Source organism: Chiloscyllium plagiosum, unplaced genomic scaffold (genome assembly GCF_037043375.1).
Source record: "Chiloscyllium plagiosum isolate Xiang-an unplaced genomic scaffold, Cpla_swu_hap1 HiC_scaffold_36, whole genome shotgun sequence".
Classification (NCBI taxonomy): domain Eukaryota; kingdom Metazoa; phylum Chordata; class Chondrichthyes; order Orectolobiformes; family Hemiscylliidae; genus Chiloscyllium; species Chiloscyllium plagiosum.
Window position 1 is genome coordinate 47,671,963 of NW_028270174.1, and position 20,467 is coordinate 47,692,429.

At 43.9% G+C, this 20,467-nt stretch overlaps 2 protein-coding genes and 2 non-coding genes across 6 annotated transcripts in view; 1 reads left to right on the top strand and 3 right to left on the bottom strand.

Annotated features, from left to right (window-relative positions):
* gask1b (golgi associated kinase 1B) overlaps window positions 1-1,613 on the bottom strand; it is a 47,987-nt gene extending 46,374 nt beyond the window's left edge. The window contains exon 1 of the mRNA XM_043674001.2: window positions 575-1,613. Coding sequence (XP_043529936.1) covers window positions 575-1,526 — 952 coding nt within the window. The 5' untranslated portion in view covers window positions 1,527-1,613. The remainder of the gene's footprint in view (window positions 1-574) is intronic.
* Window positions 1,614-5,751: 4,138 nt separating this feature from the next.
* On the bottom strand, window positions 5,752-5,823 carry trnad-guc (transfer RNA aspartic acid (anticodon GUC)). The gene has a single exon. It is a non-coding gene; the product is annotated as a tRNA-Asp (tRNA).
* Window positions 5,824-13,108: 7,285 nt separating this feature from the next.
* On the bottom strand, window positions 13,109-13,179 carry trnag-gcc (transfer RNA glycine (anticodon GCC)). Its single transcript has one exon. It is a non-coding gene; the product is annotated as a tRNA-Gly (tRNA).
* A 64-nt stretch (window positions 13,180-13,243) lies between these two features.
* The window catches only part of tmem144b (transmembrane protein 144b), a 108,184-nt gene continuing 100,960 nt past the window's right edge, over window positions 13,244-20,467 (top strand). For 2 of the 3 annotated variants that reach the window (XM_043674004.2, XM_087980143.1), the window contains exons 1-2: window positions 13,331-13,435; window positions 17,810-17,946. In XM_043674004.2, the coding sequence (XP_043529939.2) occupies window positions 17,850-17,946 (97 nt within the window). In that variant the 5' untranslated portion in view covers window positions 13,331-13,435; window positions 17,810-17,849. Of the gene's footprint in view, window positions 13,436-17,809; window positions 17,947-20,467 lie in introns of all 3 variants that reach the window. The other variant, XM_087980142.1, reaches the window with a different exon arrangement.

Sequence of the window (20,467 nt, forward strand, 5' to 3'; positions counted from 1 at the left end):
TGGGGATACTGCAATGCTAAGGGCTATAATAGAGGGTATGGAGACTTATAAAAGTTCTTTGATAAAAAAAAATGACCACACAATAAGTTGAATCTCATGGAATAGAAAGGTTATGGCAGTATGGATGTCAAGTTCTGTCATGATTCATTGAATAATGGGAAGAAGTCCAAGGGTCAAAATGTTTCCATGTTGGTACTAAAATAAATGTAATGTTTACATAACAATTACTGTTAGTTTAAAGTAGATTCCACAACTAAATATGTTGTGTGAGCTGGATAAGGGGTCAAATTCAAAACGTGGACTCAAGAAGTGCGAGGGTCAGTTAGCCTCACAATATTTTTTTGGGGGGGGGGGGTCTCATGGTTTGGGTGGACACCATAGGGAAAATTTTGTAAACCTACTGGAGCTGATGAAAGCGCTGGGGCAATGGAGTCAAGCGTTGACTGGGGCCCTGGAAGGGATGGTGTGGATAGTGAAGCTACCTGGTGGGTGGGTGGGTGATGGGGGGGGGGGGGGTGCGCGGACTCAGTGGGGGTGGTCGCTGTCTTTTTAAAGACAGTTTCAAACAACGCACCTTGAATCCTTCGAACCACGGCGGGGAGACTCCTGTTGAGACCCAGAATCCGATCGAGATGGAAGGCGAAGACTTCGCTGCTGTCCGCCGGGGTCTTCAGGAGACCGCACGGCGTTCGGCCCGCTTTGCCTGTGCTCGCCCTTGGGGAGCGCTGGCGGTGCTCACCCGCCCCTTGGAAGAGGAGGGCGGTCCGGCGGCCCGGGAGGTTTCGCCTCTGGAGGCGGTCGATGCTGGAATCGGCCAGGAAGCGCATGGCGGCGATATCCCCCGGGCTGAACCACAACGGGGTACTGTCACTGTAAATCCGGATGTTGCTGCTTCTCTCCCTCCCAGCGGCTGCCCCTCGGGAAGGTGGGGACGGCTCACCCCTGGGTTTGCCCCCAGCTGGGACCACACTGTCCCTGCTCTGCAGCACAGCCGAGCGCTTCTTCCTGGTCTTTGGCCTCACGGTGCCCCTGATTTTTAGCGGCTTCCTCCTTTTCGAGCGGAGAGTGATGTACACCACTTTGGGGTTGGAGGTGAAGTTGCCCGGTCCGCTGCCTCCTGTTGGTGGAGTGCTGGCCAGCACCAGCAGCCGGCTGGGCTGCCTGGGATTTTCGCCCGCGGCTCGCTGCAGCCCCTCTCGGGGTAAGACATCCCCCTGCAGCACCACAAAGCAGGCGTACAGCAGAGCCCCCGTGGCGATCAGCAAGTTCCTCCTGCTCCTGGGGCGCCTCCCGCTCGCCACCCAGCCGCACAGGGCGAGCAGACACAACCGCAGCTTGCCAACTCTCCGGCAAGTCATCCTCGTGGTGATCCAACATGATGGAGTGAGGGGTAGGTGCCAGGCCGGCTCTCCAGAGCCCAGAGGCAGAGCATCACTCCCAAATCCTCTCCCATCCGCCCTGCACCTACCTGCCTCACACTGACCAATACCCACACACACCTCTTCTCTCTCTCTAACCACTGTCATCCAGTTGCAGGGAATGAATGGAGAAGCACTGAGAACTGCCCTCACTCAGCTGTGTGTGTGTGTGTGTGTGGGAGAGAGAGACATGCACTGGAGGCAGACAGCAATTGCACAACCCTGGCTTAAAGATAGCTGTCATCCTTCACATTGGAGGGCGGGAGCGCTGGGCGAAACTGTCAACTTGCTCTTCCATGTAACAGCTTGCTCTCTGGATTGTAGGAAAATATCGCCTCCACTCCCTTTCTGAATGAATTGGGCATCTTTCTAGAGACAAAAAAAAAACTGCAGATGCAGGAATCCAAAGTAGACAAGCAGAAGAACACAGCGAGCCAGGCAGCTTCAAGAAATGAAGAAGTCAACATTTCGGGTATTAACCCTTCTTCACGACTCGATATGGGGGTAGGGGGAGAAAAAGAAAGTGGGGCTGAGGAGAGTAGTGGAATGTTAAGGTAGTGATAGATGGACACAGATAGTGGGTATGACGTGGTTGGGCAATGGGAGGGATGAATCCGGTTGGTAGCTGGAAGGAAGAGGGTCAAGAGTGTGGTGCTGGAAAAGCACAGCAGGTCAGGCAACATCCAAAGAGCAGAAGAATCCTCACTTTCGCCTAGCTGGAAGGAAGTGGAATGGAAGGGAGGAGGATTGTTAGCTGTCTTCCTGTTTGTCCTATATAGTGTTTAGTGCAGTCCTTGCATGGTATTTTGTACACTACATTCGTCTTGCTCATGTTGGGTATCGGGTCCTTCGTTCTGGTGAGTTGTTGTCTGAGCGTGGCTGTTGGTTTGTGTGCTGTTATGAGTCCTAGGGGTCGCAGTAGTCTGGCTGTCAGTTCCGAGATGCTCCTGATGTATGGTAGTGTGGCTAGTCCTTTTGGTTGTGGTATGTCCTCGTTCCGTGGTCTTTCTCTTAGGCATCTGTTGATGAAGTTGCGCGGGTATCCGTTTTTGGCGAATACCTTGTATAGGTGTTCCTCTTCTTCTTTTTGTAGTTCTGGTGTACTGCAGTGTGTTGTGGCCCTTTTGAATAGTGTCCTGATGCAGCTTCGTTTGTGTGTATTGGGGTGGTTACTTCCATGGTTTAGGACTTGGTCTGTGTGTGTGTGGCTTTCCTGTATACCCTTGTACTGCGACCCCTAGGACTCATAACAGCACACAAACCAACAGCCACGCTCAGACAACAACTCACCAGAACGAAGGACCCGATACCCAACACTAGCAAGACGAATGTAGTGTACAAAATACCATGCAAGGACTGCACTAATCACTATATAGGACAAACAGGAAGACAGCTAGCAATCTGCATACATGAACATCAACTAGCCACGAAACGACACGACCAGCTATCCTTGGTAGCCACACACGCAGACAACAAGCAACCACTACAGCGGACAGCTGAAACTGACAACCGGAAGCGGCAGGGACAGACCACTATAAACACCGGAGGAAACATCAAAGGAGCGCTTCGCAGGAGGCTCCCAAGCACTGATGATGTCGCCTAGCCAGGGGACGAAACGTTTGCAACAAAAACTTCCAGCTCGGCGAACAGAACCACAGTCCCATTTGCTAGCACTTAGCCCAAATCCGTCTAAACCTTTCCTATTCATAGACCAATCCAGATGTTCTTTAAGTGTTGTAATTGTTCCAACCTCCACCATTTCTTCTGGCAACTCATTCCACCATGCAGCACACGTTGCTTGAAAAAGTTGCCCCTTAGGTCCCTTAGAAATCTTTCATCTCTCACCCTAAACTGACCTTATAAATCCTATACCCGATGCTCTGACCAATAAAGGAAAGCATACTAAATGCCTTCTTCACTGTCATATTTACCTGTGACTCTACTTTCAAGGAACTTTGAAACTGCACTCCAAGGTCTCTTTGTTCAGCAACACTACCCATGACCTTGCCGTTAAGTGTATAAGTCCTGCACTATTTGCCTTTCCAAAATGCAGCACCTCACATTTATCTTAATTAAACACCATCTGCCACTCCTCAGCACATTGGCACATCTGATCAAGATCCAGTCGTACTCTGAGGTAACCCTCTTCACTGTCAACTACACTTCCAATTTTGGTGTCATCTGCAAACTTATTAACTATACCTCTTATGTTCACATCCAAATTGTTTATATAAATGAGGAAAAGCAGTGGACCCAGCATTGATCATTGTGGCAAACCACTGGTCATAGGCCTCCAGTCTGAAAAGAAACTCTCCACCACCACCCTCTGTCTTCTACCTTCAAGTCAGTTCTGTATCTAAATAGTTAGTTCCCCCTGTATTCCATGAGATCTAACCTTGCTAACCAGTCCCCCATGAGGAACCTTGTTGAACACCTTACTGAAGTCCATATAGATCACATCCACCACTCTGCCCTCATTAATCCTCTTCATTACTTCTTCAAAAACCCAATCAAGTTTGTGAGACATGACTTCCCATGCACAAAGCCATGTTGACTATCGCTAATCAGTCCTTGCCTTTCCAAATACATTGTTAATCCTGTCCCTCAGGATACCCTCCAACACCTTGCCCACTACTGATGTCAGGCTGACCAGTCTATAGTTCCCTGGCTTTTCCTTATCACCTTTCTTAAATAGTAGCACCACCTTAGCCAACTTCCAATCTTCTGGCACCTCACCTGTAACTAACAATGATCCAAACATCTCAGCAAGGGGCCCAGCAATCACTTTTCTAACTTCCCACAGAGTCCCAGAGTACACCTGATGAGGTCCCGGGGATTTATCCACTTTAATGTATTTTAAGATATCCAGCACCTACTTCCCTGTAATATGGATATTTTTCAAGATGTAACCATCTATTTCCCCACATTCTGTATCTTCCATGTCCTTCTCCACAGTAAACACTGATGCTTTCTTACAAGATCTCTTACAACATACATTCAATGGTATTGCCATCGTTGAATCCTCAACTATCAACAGCTTGGGGGGGGTTACTATTGACCAGAAACTAAACTAGACCTGCCAAATCAATACTGGGGCTACAACAGCAAGTCAATGGTTGAAAAGTTTATGGTAAAACTCACATCTGTATTCATCAAAGCTCACCTATAAGGCACAAGTCAAGACTATGATGGAATATTCTACATTTACTTGGAATGAGTGCAATTCCAAAAATGCTCAAGTTGTTTAGCATCGTCCACGACAAAGTGTCACTTTATTGACACCCTCTGTCATACCTTTGATATTCAACCCCTCATCACCGACATTTCCCAACTACAAGAAGTATTGCTACATCTCACCAGGGGTCCTCCTGCAGCATCTTCTCAAACCTGTGACCTCTACCGCCGAGAAGCAAAATGACAGCAGACGAAAGGGAACGCCACCAATCCTCAAATCCCACGCCATCCTGACCGGGAAATATATCCCCACTTCTTGGGATTCGCACCCTCACAACATGAGGTGTACCTCCCTACACGGATTATAAGAGCTCACCACCACTTTCTCCAGGACAATTATTGATAGGCAATAAATGCTGGTCAGTAATGCCCAAGAAATTAAAATCAGTTCAAATTTTTAGGACAAGTTGTCTAGCTTAATATTTCGTCCTCACATTTCCTGTATAATTAAAAAAAATCTGATATAGTTTCAGTAATCCAGATGCACACATATCGGTAGCGGGTGTATGGAGATAAACTGAGGAAGGAGAGTATGAAAAATTGCTTTAAATTATTTTAAAAGAAAGAGATAAATATTGGAAAATAATTCCTAGCATGTTTTAATTTGATGGACAGAGTGGCTTCAACCTCTCGTCAAGGTTCTGTGTAATTATCTATCAAGGGCTTTTCTCTTGGTCTTCAGCCGCATTCCCGTGCGTCAGGTTAATTCATCTCCTCCGAATGTTGAACTCAGCTGTCTGTTTTCTTTCCTTCCTAAAACCATTGCATTTATACTGCTCAGAAGGACCAGGATTGTTATACAGGACAGTTTTAGAAAGATTCTGCAGCGATTGAGAAAGTCTGGATATCTGGATACATGAACAGCTGTTTGTCTCATCAGCTCCGCCCCTTCCAAGACACGTGACCCCTACAGGGTTATAAAAAAAACTCGTTTCAAGGCCCTGTTTTCTTGTGAAGAACAAACCTATTTGAGGCAATATATTTCCTACACTAAAGATACGTGCTACATTAAAGAAACGTCGTTGTGTTAATGAATTTTGCAAAATAAAGACTAAAAACAGTGAATGTCGCCTTCAGTGTTTGGAATTAAAAGCAGATCCTCCCCGGCGGGGAATTGAACCCCGGTCTCCCGCGTGACAGGCGGGGATACTAACCACTATACTACCGAGGACCTCTGTACCAGCGCCCTGCAGATACTCTTTTCAGACGTTCTATTACCTACGTCACTGCAATTCTTTTATGATTTTCTGGGAAGTCTCACATCATCTCAGACTTTCAGCATCCAAAGTATTTTGCCATTATATCACACTCGTCTTTTCACTCTACTACCAAGTATAGTCTATTGAACGTGTCTTTCTCAAATAGCTCCTTACAAAGACATTCATTCATCAGACAGACAGCACAGGTTGAGTTTAAGGCAAGAAATCAGCACCATATGGACACTATTGTGAGTTCAGCCAATCCAAACAGAAACAGGCATTTTCTACATTTTACATGCATTTTTTAATTTCACATATATTTAGCATATTGCTCCATTCAGATTGTGGCTAAACTGTATCTCGCCCATGTATACTCTTTGGCCATATCCTTTACTTAACATCCCACTTTTATAATATTCCGATTAATTTAGCCTCAACAATCTCTTGCGGTAATTAGATCCAAATTTCCATTTTCCTTTCTACCACAAACTGCTTTGTGACCACCTCTGAACGGCCTGTAATTTCACCTTTAAAGTTGTCCTGTTTCTGTGTGTATTCCCCCAACTGAAGAAATAGTTTCCCCAATCTTTTATCATTCAACACACTTCAATTAGATCACTGACTAATATTCAATACACAAGGGATTAAAAGCCTTGTGTATGCCCATAATTAAGCCATTTAGACCAGTATCATTCTGAAATATCTGCATGACCACCTCAAAATAGATATATTCTATCTGCTGTGAGGCATTTAATTAAATGTAGTCTCGATTAGAGTGGTGCTGGAAAAGCACAGCAGGTCAGGCAGCATCCGAGGAGCAAGAAAATCTATGTTTCGGGCAAAAGCCTTTCATCAGGATCCCTTCATCAGGATTAAACGTGCTCCATAGACAGTGTACAGTACAACAAGTATACGCAAGATAGAGGCTTTTGGATGTTTGAGCATTAATTTCAACATGTTAAAAGCATCAATGGAAACAGGAAAAAGGTGCTGAAGTAAAAGATCATCTCAAATGATCAGTTTGAAGAGTTGAATGGCTTACTCCTGCTCCTATTAGCTAAGTTCTAAAATACGTATGTTTTAAGACAATTACTGTGTATGTGGATGGTGCAGGAAGGTTGAACTGAGGTGGAGGATTAAATGATTAATGTCAAAAAGTCTTTCAAAGTGTCTTCCTGAGGTCTCCAGCATTACGAATAACAATCTTCAGCCAATTTGTTTCAGCAAAATAGTTACAGCACAAAAGAATGCCATTCAATTCAACAAATCTGCATTGGCCCTACTAAGGAACAATTTACATACTGCCACACCCATAGCCTGCCTCTCCCCACATCCTGGCATATTCCTTCTCTTCAGATATTTGGTATATTTTGAAATTGTAGAAAAACATATGGCATAGAAGGAGGTCATTCTGCCTGTCATCTCTGCATGACAAAGAACCATGCCACCCACCTTAATCCAATTTTCCAGCATTTGTTTTATATTCCTGGAGATTACAAGACTTCAGGTGCACATCCAGACACCTTTTAAATGAGTTAAGATTTTCTGCCTTTATTGCAGTTTCAAGCAACTTAGTCCAGATCCCTATCACTATTTGGGTGAAAACTTACTTTCTCATCTTCCTGTAATTCTTATACTACTCACTTTAAATCCATACCCTCCAATCACTAGCACTCCTGGTAAGGGAAATAGGTCCTTCCCATCCATTCTATCCACACCCCCCACAAAGTTATACATCTCAACTAAATCTCCCTTTAGTCTCCTTTCTCCAAGAAAAATAACATAGCTTATTCAATTTTTTCCTCATAGTTTAAAATTCCAGACTTGGTGACATCCTAGTAAATCTCCTTTGTGCCCTTTCAAGTGCAATTACATCCTTTCCATAATGGATTGATCATAGTGCTATAGAGTCATAGCACAGAAACAGACTATTCAGTCTAAACAGTCCATGTTGACTATAATCCCAAATTAAACTAGTCCCACTGCCTTTGCTTGGCTCATATTCATCCAAACATTTCTTCATTGTGTACTTATCCAAGGACATATGTACTTTTAAACATTGTAACTGTACCTTTATCTACCACTTCCTCTGGAAGCACTTGGCCATAGTTCATATGCTATGGTGTTTTAGTAACTCATCTAAACTCATTAAATGTCTTTGAATTTACCTGTCTCTACCATGCTTTTAGGCGGTGAACTCCAGATACCCACAATGGATGAAGAAAAAAATCCTCAAACCCCCTCTGGTTCTTTAACTCAAAAATACATTACCTGGTTATTGACCCCTCTACTTTCTCCCTATCTGCACTATTGATGCCTCTCACAAATTTGTTCAACTCAATCAAGTCTCCATCAGCCTCTCTGTTGGAAGTAAAACAACCCCAGCCTACCTCATTTCTCTTCACAGCTGAATCACTCCAGCCTAGGCAACATTCTGGTGAATCTCTTCTTCACCCTCGAGTGCAATCACGTCTTTTATGTAATGTGGTGACCAGAACTGCACATAATAGTCCAGCTGTGACCTAACTAACATTATTTCCTGCTCCATCATAACCTCCTTGCTCTTGGATTCAATGCCTTGACAAATAAATCCCATATGCCTTCATAAACATTTTATCTACCCGTCCTGCTGCCTTTAAAGATGTATGAATATGCACACTAAGATCTCTCAGGTCCTCCGTAGCTCCTCAGACCTTAACATTCAATGTGTGATCCTTTGCCTTGTTAGTCCTCCTAAAATGCATCAGCTCACACTTTTCAGAATTAAATTCTATTTGTCATTGATCATCTGATCAACCCTTCTATATTGTCTTGTAGTTGAAGGATTTCCTTCTCATTATTTATTACGTCATGAGTTTTCATCTATAACTTATTGCTCTTGCCACCTATATCCATAAATTGATAATTAATGTAAATTATAAACAGTGAGGGACCCAGCTCCAAACCCTGTATTACGGTACTGGATTCAATCCTCCAGCCATAAAAGCCCATTGACCAGCAACATTTAAAAGACATCTGGATAGGTATATGAATAGGAAGGGTTTAGAGGGACATGGGTCAAATGCTGGCAAATGAGACTAGATTGTCTTGGGATATCTGGTCAGCATAGATGAGTTGGGCTGAAAGGTCTGTTTCCATGGTGTACAGCTCTATGATTCTATGACTTGGGAGACCCAGTCCAGGATTCACTTTGAGGTAAACTTGCAGGTTGAGTCGGTAGTTAGGAAGGCAAATACACTGTTGGCATTCATCCAGTCATAGAGTCATAGAGTTGTACAGCACGGAAACAGACCTTTCGATCCAACTCATACATGCTGACCAGATATCCCAATCTAATCTAGTCCCATTTGCCAGCACTTGGCCGATATCCCTCTAAACCTTTCCTATTCATATACCCATCCAGATGCCTTTTAAATGTTGCAATTGTACCAGCCTCCATCACTTCCTCTGGCAGCTCATTCCATACACACAACACCCTCTGTGTGAAAAATTTGGCCCTTAAGGTCCCTATTATATTTTTCCCCTCTCACCCTCAACCTATGCCTTCTAGTCTGAACTCCCCCACCATAGGGAAAAGACTTTGTCTATTTACCCTATCCAAGCCCCTCACGATTTTATAAACTTCTATAAGGTCACCCCTCCAACGCTCCAGGGGAAACAACCCAAGCTTATTCAACTTCTCCCTATAGCTCAAATCCTCCAACCCTGACAACATTCTTCTCAACCTTTTCTGAACCCTTTCACGTTTCACAACATCTTTGCGATAGGTCTTGAGAAGACTAGAATATAACAGCAGGGATGGACTTCGGCTCTGGCCATACCACCTTTACAATATTGTGGCAATTTGGGCCCTATACCTCAGGAAAGATGTATTGGTCCTTTCGGGTCCAAAGGAGGTTCACGAGAATAATTCCAAGAATGAATAGTTTAACATATGATGAATGTTTGAGCACTCTGGGACTATACTCAATGGAGTTTAGAAGGATGAGGGGGATCTGATTGAAAGTTACAGAATACTGAACGGCCTGGACAGAGTGGACGTTGGAAAGATATTTCCATTGGCAAAATCCTTCCATCTTAACCCTTATCCATTAACATACGATTGTGAAGAATACAATAAGCAGTTCCTGTATACCATTCACTATTTGTAAAATTGTAATTACCTATCTTAAACAATGTACAGCAATCAGTCATGTGACCTGTATTATTCCTCTAAAATATACTGCTTTTGTGTGTGAGACAGAGATTCATCGAGGGGTGCCACCATAAGAAGGCTATGAGACTCCTTTGTTGTCACCTAGAATCTCTCGCCAGCTATCCAGAAATAAAGAATCTACTTTTGAACTGAAATTTGTGTCGTCCAGAGTCGAGAACCAAACTTCTACAGGAGAGACGAAGACCCAAGGGCACAGCTTTAGAGTAAAGGGAAGACCTTTTCAAACAGAGATAAGGAGAAACTTCTTCAGCCAGAGAGTGGTGAATCTGTGGAATTCATTACCACAGAAATCTGTGGAGGCCAACTTATTGAGTATATTTAAAACAGCGATAGATCAGTTCTTGATTGCCAAGAGATCAAAGGTTATGTGGAGAAAGTGAGAAAATGGGGTTGAAAAACCTATCAGCCATTCCTCTCATTGACCACAGGTCATGCCCTCTACCTGTCTTCCCCTATTCCCACTTCACCACCCTGCCCCAGCCAGGTCCCCCTGTACCCACCCCTAGTCCTGAAGAAGGGTTACACCTGAAATGCTGACTTCTCCACTTCCTGATACTGCCTGGCTTGCTGTATTCTTTCAGCCTCCTACCAGTCTGTGATTGAATAATAAAGCAGACTTGATGGGCTGAATGGCCTAATTTCTGCTCCTATGTCTTATGGCCTTATGGACTCTATTACTCATTGCTTCCTGCCACTGAGCCAATTTGGGTCCAATTTGCCGAATTGCCTTGGATTCCATGGACTCTTAGCTTCTAAACAGTGTGCTGTACAATACTTTGTCAAAAGTCTTACTGATGACCATTGTGTCTGATTGTAGATGTTGGACATTGTTGAGACAAGTCGCTGTGTAGTAGAAAATGAGGACTGCATATGCTAGAACACTACATTCTTGACACAAGTCTCTGTGTAGAAGTAACACAGATCGAACACTGTGTATAGAAATAATCCAATAGTACTCAAGTTTCTTAGTCAAAAAGTGTGGCGCTGGAAAAGCACAGCAGCTCAGGCAGCATCCGAGGAGGAGGAGAATTGACATTTCGGGCATAAACCCGACATTAGGAATGTGGACGGGAGGGGGAGGGGTCTGAGAGCTAAATAGGAGGGTGGGCCTGGGGTGGGGTTGGGGGAGGGAAGGCAGCTGGGAAGGTAGATGCAGGTGGGTGGTGATGGTGATTGGTCGGAGGGGAGGGTGAAGCGGATAGGTGGGAAGGAAGATAGACAGGTCGGGCAGTTCAAGATGGTGGTGCCAAGTTGGAGGGTTGGATCTGGGATGAGGTGGGGGGAGGGGAGTTGAGGAAACTGGTGAAGTCGATGTTAATGTCATTTGTTTGGAGGGTCCTAAGACAGAAAATGAGGCATTCTTCCTCCAGGCAGTGGAGGAGGCCCAGGACTTGCATGCCCTTGGCGCCGGGGGAGTTGACTGGTCAGCCACAGGGCGCCGTAAAACCTGCACACACGCCTCCCTCCTCACCTCCATCGAAGGCCCCAAAGAATCCATCCACAACTAACAGAGATTTTCCTGCACATCCAAACACCTCATCTACTGTGCTGAAAATGTTTTGCTGGAAAAGCGCAGCAGGTCAGGCAGCATCCAAGGAACAGGAGAATCGACGTTTCGGGCATAAGCCCTTCTTCAGGAATGAGGAAAGTGTGTCCAGCAGACTAAGATAAAAGGTAGGGAGGAGGGACTTGGGGGAGGGGCGTTGGAAATGCGATAGGTGGAAGGAGGTCAAGGTGAGGGTGATAGGCTGGAGTGGGGTGGGGACGGAGAGGTCAGGAAGAAGATTGCAGGTTAGGAAGGCGGTGCTGAGTTCGAGGGATTTGACTGAGACAAGGTGGGGGGAGGGGAAATGAGGAAACTGGAGAAAGCTGAGTTCATCCCTTGTAGTTGGAGGGTTCCTAGGCGGAAGATGAGGCGCTCTTCCTCCAACCGTCGTGTTGCTGTGGTCTGGCGATGGAGGAGTCCAAGGACCTGCATGTCCTTGGTGGAGTGGGAGGGGGAGTTGAAGTATTGAGCCACGGGGTGGTTGGGTTGGTTGGTCCGGTTGTCCCAGAGGTGTTCTCTGAAACGTTCCACAAGTAGGCGGCCTATCTCCCCAATACAGAGGAGGCCACATCAGGTGCAGCGGATGCAATAAATGATGTGTGTGGAGGTGCAGGTGAATTTGTGGCGGATATGGAAGTATCCCTTGGGGCCTTGGAGGGAAGTAAGGGGGGACCTCCTTCCACCTATCGCATTTCCAACGCCCCTCCCCCAAGTCCCTCCTCCCTACCTTTTATCTTAGTCTGCTGGACACACTTTCCTCATTCCTGAAGAAGGGCTTATGCCCGAAACGTTGATTCTCCTGTTCCTTGGATGCTGCCTGACCTGCTGTGCTTTTCCAGCAACACATTTTCAGCTCTGATCTCCAGCATCTGCAGTCCTCACTTTCACCTCATCTACTGTGTCCATTGCTCTCGATGTGGTCTCCACGAGATTGGAGAGATAGGATGCCAACTCGTGGAATGTTTCAGGAAACATCTCTGGAACACGCACCAAACAACCCCACCATCCTGTCACCGATCACTTTAACCCTCCCTCCCTTCAACTCTGCCAAGGACATGGGCTTCCTCCACTCCCAAATTCAAGCCACCTGACACTTTGAGGAAGAACACCTCATTTTCTGCCCTGGGACCCTTCAACCACACGGCATCAACATCAACGTCACCAGTTTCGTCAAAGAGTCGTAGAGATGTACAGCACAGAAACAGATCCTATGGTCCAACTTGTCCATGCCAACCAGATATCCTAACCTAATCTAGTCCTATTTGCCAGCACTTGGCCCATATCTCTGTAACCCTTCTTATTTGTATACCCATCCAGATGCTTTCTAATGAGGTCATTTGGTCTATTGTTTCTGTGCTAGCCTCCCAATCATCATGATAGTAAAAGAAATAGGATTTAATTTTGTTTCTATATATGGAAATGAGTTTTATAATGGAGTGTTTTGCACTCTTCTACAGCAAAATGTTCGTTCAATTCGGCTGTCGAACTAAAATGTTGCATTGGCCGGGAATCGAACCCGGGCCTCCCGCGTGGCAGGCGAGAATTCTACCACTGAACCACCAATGCACAGAGAGCGCAGACCGATTACACATAGTGAATGCTGGGAAAGGGTGAGTAACACTGATTTTTACAGAGTGTCGTTGCTGTGACGTGTAGTGAGGTCCGAGACCGGAATGGACCGTGTCTTCGCGCCGCTGAACGTCACTTTCACGCGGCTCCTCCCCCGTCACGTGAGCAGCTGGCAACTGAGCGAAGGACGAGAGTGAGTGTCAAAGAGATGTCCGGCCTCGGGTGGAGGCAGTGGCGAGGGGGAAGTAAAGAGGTAGAGGACAAGGAGCTGAGTGGGAAAGAAGGGAGAGAGAAAGAATGAGTATGAGTATGAGTGAGTGACGAGGGTTGGCACTGGACAGTAGGTGACATGTTCCACTCGGGCCCCAGGTCACGGTGAGGTCACGAGCCTTTGGTCTGGAGCAGACCTTCCCGGGAAGGCAGCTGCCTGTTTTCTAAACCATATTTGGACCCTATATTTCGGTTACAGCCTCCATCATGTATCTCCCATATCCCACGGCCCTGCATCTGCGCAGAGCGAAAGTGACTTTCTTGATTCAGTGCTACCTTTGTTTCTCTCTCCACTGATGCTGCCAGACCTGCAGAGTTTCTCGAAGTGTTTGTTTCAGGTTTCCAGTATTTTCCTTTTATCGCCATCAAAATTCATTGTGTTCACTTTATGTATTTGTACCAGAGACATGAACAAATCTTGCCACAGTAAGGAAAATCCAAGTGCCTTGATAAAGTTGTGACAAGTGTTTGTTATTGCTAATCAATATCTGCTACTGAAAATTAACTATAACAACTCTGAAGTCTCATTCACCTATTCAGAAGTAAGACTTCTAAAATGAAATTTAACATTTTCGTCTTATACATCTTTCACCCACTATAATGAATTTATTCTTCCTTACTTTTTGGACTATTTATTTCAGTCCTTCATCTGATTGTGAGGGGAATAACAGAAAGTTGCCCCATTTGTGCACATCCCAGCTGCTACATTTCCCTCCTGCTTTCAGCAGCTTGCTTCACTAAAAACTGAAAACATAAATATGAAAGAGTAAGTCTGATTAATGACAGATTTTGTTTAAAGACCTTGTTAGTGAATCTGTCACACTTAAAAATTATCTTTCTTGCTCATGTACAACTACAGTTTTACAAACAGTGCCATTTGTATCCTATCCCACATTTTTCCTACTCATATCGACAGTTTAGATGTCTTCAATTTTAGTATCTCATCTTCATATGTAAGTTTTCTCATGACCACTTCTCTCCCTAGCTTTTTGACTTTCTCTAACCCTACGATTCTGTATTGCTATGGCTTTTTCTGCAATCTTACACGGTCTTCACCTGGCCTTTAGTGGTCTCGCCTTCAGCTGTCTTGGCATCAGAGTCTGGAACTCCCTAAACGTGATCCATTTCTCCACCTCTCTCTCCTTTTAAGCCCCCTGCCCTTACAACTCGCCATCTTGATAGGCAAGTTTTCAGTTACCTGTTGTAACAAACAACATAAAAGCAAAATATTGCAAGTACTGGAAATTTGAAATAAAAACCAAGTGCTGAGAAGAAAACCTCAGGTTGGCAGAATTTGTAGAGAGAGAAAGAGTTAAAGTTTCAAATCTAACATAATTATTTGGAACTGAATACAAGTAGAAATGTTTTCAGACATCTCCTATCTCCCCCAGACCGTGACCCCACCATTGAGCATCAAGCCATTGTATCCAAGACTGTCTTTAACCTCATCTGGGGATCTCCGTGCAATAGCCTCCTCGCTCACAGGTTCCCTCAACCCTGTACAGCCCGCTTCTACCTTTTCCCCAAAGTCCACAAACAGGACTGCCTCGAGAGATCCATTGTTTCTGCCTGCTCCTCCCTCCACAGAACTTGGTTCTTCTTACCTCTAGTCTATTTTCTTCTTCCTATGTTCAGACCCTGTCCACTTACTTCTACAATTCTTCTGACACTTTATGTTGGTTTCAGAATTTCCAGTTCATGGGCTACAGTCACCTCTTGTTCACCATGGATAAGCCCCAGCAGGATGGTCTCAGGGCCCTCCACTTCCTGGAAAGCAGGTTAAACTGTCTGCATTCACCAACACCCTCCTTCATCTGGCTGAGCTCATACTCACTTTGAACAACTTCTCCTTTAACTCCTGTCACTTTCCTCAGGTCAGAGCTGTGGCAATAAATGCCTGCTATGGCCCCAGTTATGTCCGTCTCTTTGTTGGGTACATGGAACATTCCTTGTTCCAATCCTACTCAGGTCACTCCCCACAACTCTTTCTACAGTACATCAATGACATTATTGCTATTGCTTCTGGAAAAATTTCACTTCCAATTTCCACCCTGCCCTCACCTTCCCCTGGTCTGTTTCTGACTCCTCCCTTCACTCCCTCAATATCTCTATCCATTTCTAGGGATAGACTAGCTGCCCATTTGCACTATAAGCTCACCATATCCCACAGTTGCCTTGAATATACATCATTACACCCTGCTTCCTGTAAGGACTTCATTCCATTCTCCCAGTTTTCCCATCACAACTGTTCTGTAAATGCCACCTTTCACAGTGGGGCGTCTCAGAAATGTTCACTTTTTCCTCAACCGTAGATTTCCCATTATCCTGGTCAACAGGGACCCCGAGTTGTGTTCAATCTATCTCCCCCAATTCTGCCCTCACCCCTTGCCTTCCTATTCACAACAATGCTAGGGTCCCCATGGTCCTCACTTATCACCCTACCAGTCTTGGCATCCAAAGGATTGTAAGCCGCCATTTCTGTCGCTCCTATCATGTCACATATTCTCCTCTGCTCACTTGTCAACATTCCACAGGGACAGTTCCTATCGGAAAACTCTGGTTCACTCCTTTTCCATTCCCAACACCACCACAGCACCTTCCCAATCAATCACAGAAGGTGTAACTCCTGCCCATTTACTTCCTTCCCCCTCTCAACATTCAAGGCCCCTGACATAGCTTTCAGGTGAAGCAGTGATTGACCTGCATTTCATCAGAATTGAGGAAGGGTTACCCAACCTGACACATTAACTCTGATTTCTCTCCAAAGATGCAGCCTGACCTGCTGAGCTTTTCCAGCAATTTATGTTTTTGTTCAAGAGTAATTGAAGATGGGCAAAAAATGCTGAGCTCGCCATTGATGCTTGCATCCTACAAAAGAATACAGAAGGAAGCTCAGGAACTGTAAAGAGTTATGTGTTTCCCAGTACAATCGGTTCTGATATAATGCGATAGTACTGTTCTCATGTGATCTCTCATTATAAGAAAATCATGCAATAGCTATGCCATTTCAACTAATGGGGCCAAATCACGTTAGAGCCAATATAGGTAAGGAAAGTTCACGCTCTACAAATACCGACCTAAATTCTTCAATCGTGTTGAAGCCATTTCGCGGTGAAGAAACATGCGTCATAGCAGAATTGTCTTGTAGTGACCAAACTCTGAAACTGGAGTGTAATTGGTAGGTCAGTTGAATAGCGACACCAACAGGACTGTTGGGATATGTGAGAGAAAGTGATCAAGAGAATGATAATTGTGTCCATGAAAGTGATTTTAGCCTGGATCACCTCACAAATTCCATAGTACTTGACTGTAAGTCTGATGTGTCATTCCCTCTTCCTCCTGGAATATTTTGAATGATCGTGACATCATCCGTTATTATTTTTGATGTCATCCCCATGGGATTATTTTGTATTGTTATAATCATAGAATCTCTATAGTGTGGAAAGAGGCCATTCATCCATTAAGTCTGCACTGACCCTCCGAAGATCATCCAATCCAGACCAACCCCATATTTACCATGTTTATCCTCCTAACCAACACATCTTTGGACTGTGGGAGGAAACCAGAGCACCTGGTGGAAACCTAAGCAGACGTGGGTGTATGTGCAAACTACACATCTTTTCTGAATATGTAATGACTGTGGAACAGAGGAATAAGAGTATGCTATTCAGCCATTGATCCTGTTCTACCATTCAGTTAGGCCTTGGCTGATCTGAACCTCAACCTCTGATGACATCCTTTGATGCCCTTGAGTAACCAAAAAGAAAGTCTGCTTTGTAGACTCTGCAAATGTTGTTAGCTGATAGTTGAGAAGTACTAACCTTGGATAATTCAAAATGCGATTTTTGTCTGTCCGTACTGTTCACAGTCAAAGTTATTGCTTGTCAACAGTGATGATAGTTGTAAAGTACTTTAGGATGCCTGAAAGTGAAAGGTGCTCTACAAATACAAATCTTTTTAGCTCACTGGTGAGAGCAAATAACACAGTTAATTATCATCTGAAGAAGTTTTATTGTATCGTGAATGTGCAAAGTACTTTGCATTTACCCAGCACTATTCATAGATACATACAATGGCACCTTTGGCCCCTCGAATCTGCACCAACGTAACTGCCACTAAAAGTGTGTTAATCCCTATTTCCTTCTATAAAGAAATTACAAATCTAACTTCCAGTTCCAGGGCAGACTTCCAGTACAGGTTATTTACAGACTTCCTGAACTACCCGGATTGGAAGTAATCACCCTAATTCTATAATTATTTGAAACAAATTATGTCATAATTGTCAATGATTATATGTTTTCTTCCATAAAGACTTTTTACACGCACTGATTCTTTAAAATGCTTCCTTTGGTTTCAGGGAATAATTTCTGTTTTGTACAGCACATCAACCTGACCAAATGAGCAGCTGGGCATTTTGGGGAGTGCTGTATTGGTTTAGTGTCATCTTTGGAGTGCCTGCCGTCAGCTGTCATGAAGAGGCAGTTTTCCATTCAGGTAGGAGTACTGAACACAATTGGTTTCTCTGCTGTTGGGTGTGGTAATTATATTACAAATTTATGTCAATGGCAGCCCTGCTGTGAATTAAAGGCAGTGCTATAGGCTCGGGTGGCACAGAGAAAATTCAGATGAATTTATTTTCCTTCCATGATCCTGTTTGTGCTGACACAGCCTTGTTTATGTTGATGGTCTGTTCAGACCAGTTCACTGCACCCTGCCCCTAATCACCCCAGTGTCCCAGTATTGGAAAAATGATTCATGGAAAAAATAGAATGAGAAGTTTTATTCAGGTATTTATAATTATGACCTGTGAATTTGAGCCTGAGCTGAAAAACTGATTTGTGTGTCAGTCACCTAATTATGCTCGGGTTTCTTGCAGAAAATAGAGGGAATTGGAAGTTCCATCACTTTTACTTGGTTTAAATCTGAACTAAAGTATTCAAGTTGAAAGTTCAGATTGCTGCACCAACCTGTCATCAAGTGTGTCTACTTAATTGTGTTTTTAATATTTGTTAGTTTTGACTACAAAAATTAATTGAGTAATAGGTAACATCAGGTGCTTGCCAGAATAGTCTGTACATTACATCAAACCAGTATGTGTCAGAACAGTCTGTAGAAGTGACTCGGAAATTATGGGTGAGCACATTTAATTTCCTTGATGCTTCATTTCACTTCCGATAAATGGTTTTAGTTCCATTTCCTCCATGATATTGAGCTACACAGATTAGGCCAAGGCATTTAGAAGAGCAGAAGGACAGAGTGAAATAAAAAGTGAGAAATTATTTCTTGTTGAGGAATCTGGGATTATAAAGATCCAGCATCAAAAAATGAAAATTGGGCTTTTCAGGAATAAAATTGGGAATTACTTTTTCATACAAAGAGTGTTAAAAGTTTCTCTTTGGCAAATGGCATTTGGTGACATATTAAATGTTACTTTTAGATTTGAGTTTTTTTCTTAATTGACCAAGTAGTAAGGGATATGTAGAGAAACAGCTGTATAAAGTTATATCAGGGATTAGCCATGATCTTATGGAATATTGGAATCAGAGCCAAATGGCCTACTCTTGTTCCTATATTCTCAGCATGGTCCAAGTTACCATTTCTGGTCTGTTGCTAAACCCCACAGAAAAGACTGGGCCTAGATTCCAATCAGACCCGGTAGAGAGTTATACAGTAGGCTGGGCCCTTCAGTATTGGTTTTGGCCCACAGAGTGGAAGTGCTCAGTTCCAGTCTACAACCTGCACTGAAGCACATAGGAGCCTGTGTGTTCCGTGTCTGTGGTTTCCATACTCTCCCCTTTGTCTGGCCCTGGTTTATATTTGATTAAGTAATCAAAATGTCTGGTGTAACAAATTTTGAAGTTGCTGACTCTGCAAGTGGCAAATCCAGACTAAATTCTATCAAGCAGTGAATTTGAGACCAAATCTTGGGCTCTGGGGAAATAGAAGAAAGTGGAACCAAGTTGTTCCAGCTGCAACATTGGCAGCTGCCCAATAATATGGAAAATTGGATGTAGGTTTGCTCGCTGAGCTGCAAGGTTCGTTTTCAGAAAAAAATCACTAAAGAGGAGGAAAACAACAACAAACGGCCATTCCTAGATGTCACAATAGAGCGAACAGCCAATTGAGAACTTCAAACCAGCGTCAACAGGAAAACAACACATACAGACCAAATACTGAACTACAGAAGCAATCATCCCAACACCCTCAAATGAAGCTGCATTAAAAACATTATTTCAATGAACCACCACACACTGCAGCACAGAGGAACTGCAAGGAGCGAAGGAAAATCACCTATACAATGTATTCAAAAAGAACAGTATCCAACGAACACAGTCTGACGATTTCTCAGCAACAAACCCCAACAATTGGACAAAACACGTCCAGAAATCCTAGCCACTCTCCCCTACATCAAAGATATCTCAGAAATTACTGCTAGTTCTCTTGGCATCATGGTAGCCCATAAATCCACGAACATACTAAAATAACAACTATTGAACTTGAAAGACCCTATACAGACAACAAGCAAATCTAATGTAATTTACAAAATACCTTGCAAGAACTGTAACAAACACTACATTAGACAAACAGACAGAAAACTAACCACCAGAATACATGAACATTAACTAGCCACAAAAAGACATTTTCACTACTGTGCTTACATACTGATGAGGAAGGGCACACTTTGACTGGGACAACACATCCATCCTCAGACAAGCCAAACACAGACACACACAATGAATTCCTAGAAGCATAACATTCCAACTAGAACTCTATCAACATACACATTGAGTTGGATCCCATTTACCACCCCCTGAGAAAAAGAATAATAAATGACATCACCACAGGAAATGACATCATCAACCCAAGAAAACCTAAACAAATACAGAGGAACTGCAATTATCGGAATACCAATTATCCGAAAATTGGATTATCCAAAGGAGATCTCGAGGTCCCAATAGAAACATTACATCAAAGAGGTGTTTCCAACAGTGATCACATCTTTTGTTTACAGTGA